General features: G+C 47.9%; 1 protein-coding gene across 50 annotated transcripts in view; it reads left to right on the top strand.

Moving 5' to 3' along the window:
* The window catches only part of LOC117658030 (uncharacterized), a 131527-nt gene that overhangs the window by 104160 nt on the left and 18722 nt on the right, over positions 1–8645 (top strand). For 49 of the 50 annotated variants that reach the window (XR_015734158.1, XR_015734157.1, XR_015734153.1 and 46 more), the window contains 4 exons: positions 1865–2074; positions 2482–2656; positions 4273–4332; positions 4423–4715. Coding sequence is in view for 38 of the 50 variants with exons in the window: in XM_087893200.1 (XP_087749326.1) it covers positions 1865–2074; positions 2482–2656; positions 4273–4332; positions 4423–4715 (738 nt within the window). In the remaining 12 variants the exon portion in view is untranslated. The remainder of the gene's footprint in view (positions 1–1864; positions 2075–2481; positions 2657–4272; positions 4333–4422; positions 4716–8645) is intronic. The other variant, XM_087893197.1, reaches the window with a different exon arrangement.

Raw genomic sequence — 8645 nt, 5'->3', positions numbered from 1 at the left:
CACGCTTGATTTCCCACCCTGCTTCTTCTAAGCTAGCGCTAAAATCTGTTCTCTGAGATAATCCTTCAGAAGAAGGTCCTTGCAACCTGTAGAACGGAGAGTCTCAGCCTTGGTCACTTGAAGGTGTCTGGACTTCAAGTCCAGTACTAGCTGGGGACTCCTGGAAGTTGTCCATACATCTTTCAAGCTGCCAAAGTTGAGAAACGCTTCTGGAAGTTTATGGCTTTGAAGTGGGCAACCATAACTTGATAGTTTGAACATGGATGGACCTTTAGAGATGTATCAACCCAAGTCCATATTTGGTCCACTCGTCTTCATCTCCTTTAAAGATGGATGGACACTCCTGCCACAGTTGAGAAAACCTGTTATGAAGTTCATGGCTTTTTAGGTGGACATCCATAGCTTAGTAGCTTGAACATCTATGGACCATGTATGGACCATCTCCATATTTGGTTCAACCATTTTCATCTCCATGAAGGATTTGTGGGATAATGTAACACAATTGAGAATCACTGTTGTAAGTTCAAGGCTTTTGAGGTGAACAGCCATATCTTGGAGACTTGAAGATACATGGACCACTTGGTTCATCCATCTTCATCTCCATGAAAAATGTGGGGCCAGTTTACAAAGGTGGAGAAATCCTGCTCCAGGTTCGTCAGTACCACTGATGATGTTACCTAGTTTGGTAATGAAACGGCAAGAAAACTGTCAAGCTCAGAGAGCACCAAGGACTCTCCCAGTCCTCCTCCTCCTCCTCCTCCTCCTCCTCCTCCTCCTCCCTTCACAAAGCCCACCTTCCTTCAAGCACTGATGATGTTATCTACTTGGGTCATGAGACGTCTGCAAAAAAATCACCAAGCTCAGAGAAGACCAAGGACTCCAACAAGTCTTCCTCCCCCACTTCCTCCTCCCCATTCTCCTCCCCCTCCCTCTCCCCCTCCACAAAGCCCCCTTCCTTCTAGCATTGATGACGTTACCTAGTTGGGTAATGAGACGTCTGTTAGAAAACCACCCAGCTCAGAGAGCAACCCCACTGTCGTCCTCCTCCTCTTCCTCCTCCTCTCTTCCACAAAGCCTCCCTTCCTTCTAGCACTGATGTCATTACTTAGTTGGATAAAGAGACGTCTGCAAGAAAACTACCCAGCTCAGAAAGCCCCAAGGACTCCACTGTCATTCTCCTTCTCCTTCCCTTCTCCCTCCACAAAGCCCCCCTTCCTTCTAGCACTGATGATGTTCCCTAGTTGGGTAACGAAACATCTGCAAGAAAACTTATTTCAACAAGCTGGGCTGGCCTGAATACCAAGATCAATTTTAAGTTATATGGGTTGTCTTTGTCTTAATTGAAATGGGCCAAATTATTTAATTCCCTTTTAAACTGTTTTAAATTTTATATATGTTCGTTTTTATTTTTGGCTGTGCACCGCCCTGAATCCTTCGGGAGAAGGGCGGTATAAAAATTAAATAAATAAAATAAATAAAATAATAAATAAAAACCACTCAGCTCAGAGAGCACCAGGGACCCCTGATTGCTATTACAGACCTTTGACTGTTCCTTTCTTCCGTTCCGAATCCTCTTCCACCTCTGTTCCCCAGAGGACCGACAATCCGATTTTAAAAATTCCCCGGTTTGATCTCAGAGAACAGAATCATGCCGTCCTTATTTTAATTCTGAATTGACCTGAGTTGTGCTTGGGGTTTTGTTTATTTATTTTTTCTTTTTTTGCCTAATGTTCAGCCTTTCATTTACAACGCCCGGCTTTTCTGTTTTTCTTTTTTTCTTTTTTCCGTTCCGTCTCTTTCTCTCTCTCTTTCTCTGTCGTCTCTTTGTTTTCCGTTCGGCTTGTGGGCATGTTTCCACGTCAAGCCTTCGGCCATCGCGGGGGCAAAACCCGCTGCAGCGAAAGCCAAGCTCGGGGCGCCTGGTGTTCCCCCCGCCAAGCGGCCGGCTTCGGCCACGCTGGGCCCAAGCAAAAAAGCCACCGCCAGCCCCTCTGCGGCATCGACCACGCCCAAACGCCCATCGACCGGTGTCACTCGACCCTCCAGTTTAACTTCCCGAGAGGTTAAACCGAAGGTAAGCAAGCTTTCACGCCCTCTGGAAATTGCAGAGATTTGCGGGGGACGGAGACCCTGCCAGGAATGTTTTTTTTTTCCTCTTTGTAAGACATTCCGGATATCGGTCGTTGTACGTAGAAAAGGCCTCCGGCATCTTGGTGAAGAGATCCTGGCTAGGGAAGGGGCAGATAAGAGATGGCAGAGCCCAGCCCTGTACAACGGGTGAAGAAAGACACTTAATAAGAGAGGCTGTACAGAAGATGGCTTTAATAATATGTCTCCTACTTGAGCACAGGGGGGTTGGAGTAGATGACCTCCAAGGTCCCTCCCAACTCTACGTGGTTGAAAGCTTCTCAACCCGAAGGAACTTCTGGAGAACATGGAATATGCTCCTCGTTCCGACGTGATTTTTTTTCTCCTTACTAGGCGACCGACGTTAAGATCCCGGAGAAGAAGGTCTCCCTTTCCAAGTCCCCTTCTGCGACCTCCCCTCGGCCAAGTGTGAAGACCACTTCGGCCGCTTCCAAGCCTCCGGTGGCCACTGGTGGGACATTGCCCAGCCCTAGGACCACAGCTGGTTTGCCACTGAAGAAGCCCTCCGGTGAGTCGTCCCTGGGAGCCTGGGAAATTCTGGGGAGGAGGGGGCCTTTTGTAGATGGAGGGATGGGAGGTGGGGCCGTATCAGTGGAGCATTGGAGGTTGAAGGAGCTTCATGGAGCCTTGGGTTGGTCTCCAAGGCCTCAGGATGTCCAGCGCAACTTGGGAACGGGGTTAGACGCAGAATGTAGTTGCAAAAGAATCTTCCTTCCTTCCTTCCTTCCTTCCTTCCTTCCTTCCTTCCTTCCTTCCTTCCTTCCTTCCTTCTTTCCTTCTTTCCTTCCTTCTTTCTTTCCCTTCCTTCCTTCCTTCCTTCCTTCCTTCCTTCTTTCTTTCTTTCCCTTCCTTCTTTCCTTCCTTCCTTCCTTCCTTCCCCTTCTTTCTTTCCTTCCTTCCTTCTTTCCTTCCTTCCTTCCTTCCTTTCCTTCCTTCCTTCTTTCCCTTCCTCATCCATCCCCTCCCTGCAAGAAAGCAATGAAGCTCAGAGGGCCCCAAGGCCTCCTCCTCCTCCTCCTCTCTTCCTCCCTCCCTCCCACCCTTTCCCCTTCTGCTCTTCCTCCTCCTCAAACCCCCTTCCCTTCTAACATTCTAGCAGAATGTAGTTGCAAAAGAATCTTCCTTCCTTCCCTTCCTTCCTTCCTTCTTTCCTTCCTTCCTTCTTTCCTTTCCTTCCTTCCTTCCTTCCTTTTCCTTCTTTCTTTCCCTTCCTTCCTTCCTTCTCTTCTTTCTTTCCTTCCTTCCTTCCTTCCTTCTTTCCTTCCTTCCTCCTTTCCTTTCCTTTCCTTTCCTTTCTTTCCTTCCTTCCTTGTTCATCCATCCCCTCCCTGCAAGAAAGCAATGAAGCTCAGAGGGCCCCAAGGCCTCCTCCTCCTCTCCTCCTCCCTCCCTCCCTTTCCCCTTCTGCTCTTCCTCCTCCTCAAACCCCCTTCCCTTCTAGCATTCTAGCAGAATGTAGTTGCAAAAGAATCTTCCTTCCTTCCTTCTTCCCTTCCTTCTTTCCCTTCCTTCCTTCCTTCTTTTCTTCCTTCCTTCCTTCCTTCCTCCTTTCCTTTCCTTTCCTTTCCTTTCCTTTCCTTTCCTTTCCTTTCCTTTCCTTTCCTTTCCTTTCCTTTCCTTTCCTTTCCTTTCCTTTCCTTTCCTTTCTTTCCTTCCTTCCTTGTTCATCCATCCCCTCCCTGCAAGAAAGCAATGAAGCTCAGAGGGCCTCAAGGCCTCCTCTTCCTCTCTTCCTCCCTCCCTCCCTTTCCCCTTCTCCTCTTCCTCCTCCTCCTCAAACCCCCTTCCCTTCTAGCATTGATGATGTTTCCTAATTGGGTCATGCAACGTCTACAAGAAAATTACCCAGCTCAGAGAGTTCAACCCTGAGCTAGAGATAATGATTCGCTTTTGTCGGTTTCTGAGAGCGAGGCAGAGGGATGTAAGTTAACACTAAGGATACTAAGCCACCTCGCCTGGTTGACGTCGCGGGGAAAATAGGAAGAGGAAGGTTTGTCGGATAGGTTTGTCGCTCTTGAGTTCTTCGTAAAAATAATAATAATAATAATAACAACAACAACAACAACAACAACAACAAAAGCAGGATGGAAATCAACCGACGTTGATCTCTCTTGTGTTGTACAGCCGTCAAGACAGAAATCAAAGCCGCCGATGCGAAGAAGGTCCCGGCAAAGTCATCACCAGGTAATCACCATCTCAGATCCGTTCCTCAAATGTCCTCCTTTCTCCATGGGAGGTTGGTGTTATCCTCACCTCCCTCTTCTCTCCTTGCAGCCGAGCCGAGCCGTCCCAAGAGCGCTCCGGCGTCCACCACCTCTTCTCCCGCACCGTTGGGACCCGCGGCCGCCCGTCCCAAGGCAAAACCCGTGGCTTCCAAGTCTCCTGGCACGGCAGGCGTCACGGCCGAAGCCAAGAAGCCACCCTTGGCACCCAAGACTCTTCCCAAAACGAGCCCGGTCCCCAAGCCTTCTCGGCCTTCCACCAGCATCTCCGTTCCGGATCTGAAGAACGTCCGGTCCAAGATCGGTTCCACAGATAACATCAAATATCAGCCTGGTGGAGGAAAGGTGAGTCGTTCTCCTAGGGGACCACGGTCGATCCGAAGAGATCCAGAGGTGGTTCCTCAACCCGGGAACCTTGCAGAGATGCCACCATCCTGGTTTGGAAGTATGGAGTGCAGGAGATTCATTAGTTGGTCACGTGGAGAGAGAGAGAGAGAGAGAGGGACCATGGCTGAGTATGCTTGGCTCAGTTCTGATGGAGCAGGATATTTGCAGTTCAGATATCACTGTCTCAAGGAGAAGAACCTCAACTTCCTAGCAGCTAGAGTCTTGGGTGAGAGTTCACTCTGAGTGGGAGGTGTTTATGAACCTTCTCGTTCTTGGTCAAGAGGTTGGGGAAGTCCTGATGGACTCCAGAAACACGCCCATGGAGCTTCTCTGCCGTGATAGGGAAGGGGTTGACACAAGATTGGTGGTAGATGTTTGTTGGGACTCCTCAAGGTAGCCTGCAAGCAAGGACTTTCGTAGTAGACCCCTTTGGAAGATGAATCCAGAGCTGGCCCGGAGAACCTCACCACTGCTGAAGGTCCCTGTAGAAGAGAATTTTTGTAGCTCAGGGTGGGGGGAGGGTCCTTGGTGCTCTCTGAGTTGGGTGGTTTCCTTGGAGACATTTCGTGACCCAACTAGGGAACATCATCAGTGCTAGCATATAGAAACCCCCCTTCTAGCACTGATGATGTTCCTTAGTTGGGTCACAAAATGTCTTCAAGGAAACCACCAAGCTCAGAGAACACCAAGAACCCCACAGCCCTCTCTTCCTCCTCCTCCTCCTCCTCTTTGCAATATTCCCTTCCCTTCTAGCACTGATGATGTTCCTTAGTTGGGTCATGAAACATCCACAAGGAAACGGCCCAGCTCAGAGACCACCGAGGACTCCACAATCCTGAAGGTCTCTGCTGGGACCCTCCAAACTAACTAGCCTGGTCTTCTTGGCCAAAGTGTTGCCAAAGACTTCACCAATCGTTTTATTGATCGAGTTGTACATTTCACTCATTCATTTCTTTGGATCATCTTCAATGGACGTGATGTTCTCACTTCTCCAAGGTTGACCTTTCACTGCCCGCTCTTCATTCGCTTATGGGTTGAGCCCACATCTTGATTTTCCATCCCTTCCCATCCCAGAAGGACCACCCAAAACTTAGTTCTAAGATGGAGATCATGAATGACCAGGGAAGAACCTGAAGGAATGTCTATCGTCCTCCACCTTGGATGTCTCTCTCTCTCTCTCTCTCTCTTACTTTATTCTCACTGGCAGCAAAGAGAGACATACTGTATCCATGGTGGTCCATGTCCTGCTCCAGAACCCTTGGTTTCCAAACTTGGCTACTTTAAGATGGGTGGACTTCCAACTCCCAGAATTCCACTGGTATGAAATCCTGGGAGTTGAAGTCCACCCATCTTAAAGGGTGAAACACTGTCCCAGAGTTGATTCTGATGGACCGACTTCTTGATAGACTTGACCATGGAGATGATTCAGAACCTTTCAATTCCAGTTTTGTTGGTTTGGGTTGAAGCCGAAGGTACTCATGATGTCCTTCATTCCTCCTTGATGTTCTTCAGCTCTCCTTCCTTCCTAAGGTTTCCAGAAGCCTTCATGTTCAGCAGATGTTCTCCTGGACCTTGATTTGAGTAGTGGAACGTGAGAGCTGGAGGAAAGAGGGAATTCAACCTCCAAGTGAAGTGATCATCTTCCTTGGAGTGGGGTGGAGAAGAGGGAAGGAGTGTCTGGAGGAGGTTACCTCTCTCTAGATATGAAGGATCCACTCTCATCCAGCTGACGAGTGGTCCAGAAGAAGACCCCGTTGCTTGTGAACTTCTGTACATCTTCCTTCTGGCCTGGGTTGAGATCTCCAGCACATCAGCTAATCAGCCCAGTGCCCGAGGAACCGGGAAACTGTCATCTCGATAGCTTCTGGAGGACCACAACTTCTCCACCTCTACAGAGGGCTTTTCATAGGAACATCTCCAGCCTCCTGGTCTTCTCCCAGTCGTTCCCAACTCTTTGTCCAACATCCTGTTGAGTTGTGGAAATGGCCCTCTTGTATAAATCAAGCTTTCGAATGCTGGATTGTTGGTGAACACCTAGAAATATCTCCTCAAGCTTCCTGAGTTGCTTTTATTTGGGGGAAAATGCGGGCTCACGGTGGAAGCCAACCTGGTTTCCTAAACCCTAGTCTGATATCACCTTTCTCTAGTTTAAATGAGTTCAGAAGTAACCCTGGACACCAGTTGTGATCAAGGAGATGGTCCTATCTTCTTGTGATACCTCACTGGTGTTTAGTTTTGAAGGCTACCCAAAGAAATCCAACCTTTGAATCTTCTTGAGAGCCAGAGGTTGACTTTAAGCCTCCATGTTTTTCTCACATGGGTTGAAAGAATGGAATTCTGGGAAATTTGGGGAGAGTAGACGGGAATATCTACAGCTCAGGATTGAACGGTGAGGTTCTTAGTGCTCTCTGAACTGGGTGAGTTTCCTTGCAGACGTCTCATGACCCAACTAGGGAACATCATCAGGGCTAGAAAGGAGTGGGTATCCTCTCTGTTGATACCCAATCCCTTCCTAGATGATGTTCCTTAGTTGGGTCATGAGATGTCTGCAGGGAAACCACCAAGCTCAGAGAGCCACAAGGAACCCACAATCCTCCTCCTCCCCACGAATCCCACTACTGTGTAGCACTGATAACATAATCTAGTTGGGTCAGGAGACGTCTGCAAGGAAAACCACCAAGCTCAGAGAGCCCCAAAGACTGCACATGATGGAGTAAAACTATTTTTCAACCTCAGCCATATGCGGACTTCAAGTCCCAGGATCCCCCAGCCAGTGTGCATTCTGGGAGTTGAAGTCCACACATCTTCCAAGTGGCTGAAAAATACTGCTTTAAATTCTTTTCTTTTGAAAACCGCGGGTAAATAAATAAATAAATAAATAAATAAATAAATAATAATAATAATAATAATAATAATAATAATAATAATAATAATAATAATAATAATAAAAGCAACCAATAATACACCATCGCAAACCTTTGGAAGCCTGTCTCTCCTCCTTCCCAGTCATTTACACCAGGTTTACGTCAACGTGTCCAACCTACGCTAAGCTTCTAACCCATCTGCAGAGAATCTCCAGATTGGCGTGAGAAAAAAATAAAATAAAATCTGGAAAAATGAAAATGCAGGTACATTTTCTGGATGTACAACTGCCATCGAGCTCCCCCCCCCCCCCATATTTTTATATTTCTGTTGCTAAGTGAGACGAATGGGGTCCCGTTTTACGACCTTTTTCGTCCCCTGTTGTTCAGTGAATTCCTGCAGTTGTGAAGTTAATCTCACGGTGGTTCAGTGAAATCTGGCTTCCCCATTGAAAAAATTGATCACATGACTCCACGACCGTCGTAACTGTGAACCAGTGACGTCTGAATTTTGACCCCATGTCCATGGCTGCCACGGTTATAAGTGTGAAAACAGTCAAGCCCTTTTTTTCCCCAGTGTCGTTGTAACTTCAAATGGTCAGTAAATGAACTGTTGTAAGTCGAGGACTACCTCAAAGGAAGACTGTCCACCTGCCCGAAGATGCCAGCGAAGGCAGTCCTTGACTTACAACCATTCATTTAGCGACCAAAGTTAAAACGGCACTGAAAAAGGCAGTCCTCACATGTGCGACTGGTCCTCACTGTTATGACCATCATAACATCCCCACACTCACATGAGCTTGGAACTGGCATGTATTTACGACAGTTGCGACCTTCCCAGACAGCTTTCGTGAAGCCACGTGAACGGGTTACGACAGATTCTCTTAATGGCCGTGTGACTCGCTTAACAACAGCCAGGGATTTGCTTCAAAACCCCGGCCAAAAAGTCATGACATGGAACGTCCTTTGCCACTGTCTTGTTTAGTGGCAGAAACTTGCGGTCGTAAATCCGAGGACCCCTGCAATC

The sequence above is a fragment of the Pantherophis guttatus genome, chromosome 4 (genome assembly GCF_059756535.1).
Source record: "Pantherophis guttatus breed Tessera chromosome 4, ASM5975653v1, whole genome shotgun sequence".
Taxonomy (NCBI): domain Eukaryota; kingdom Metazoa; phylum Chordata; class Lepidosauria; order Squamata; family Colubridae; genus Pantherophis; species Pantherophis guttatus.
Note: the sequence above shows the minus strand (reverse complement) of the source record. Positions and strands in the feature narration are given on the sequence as shown.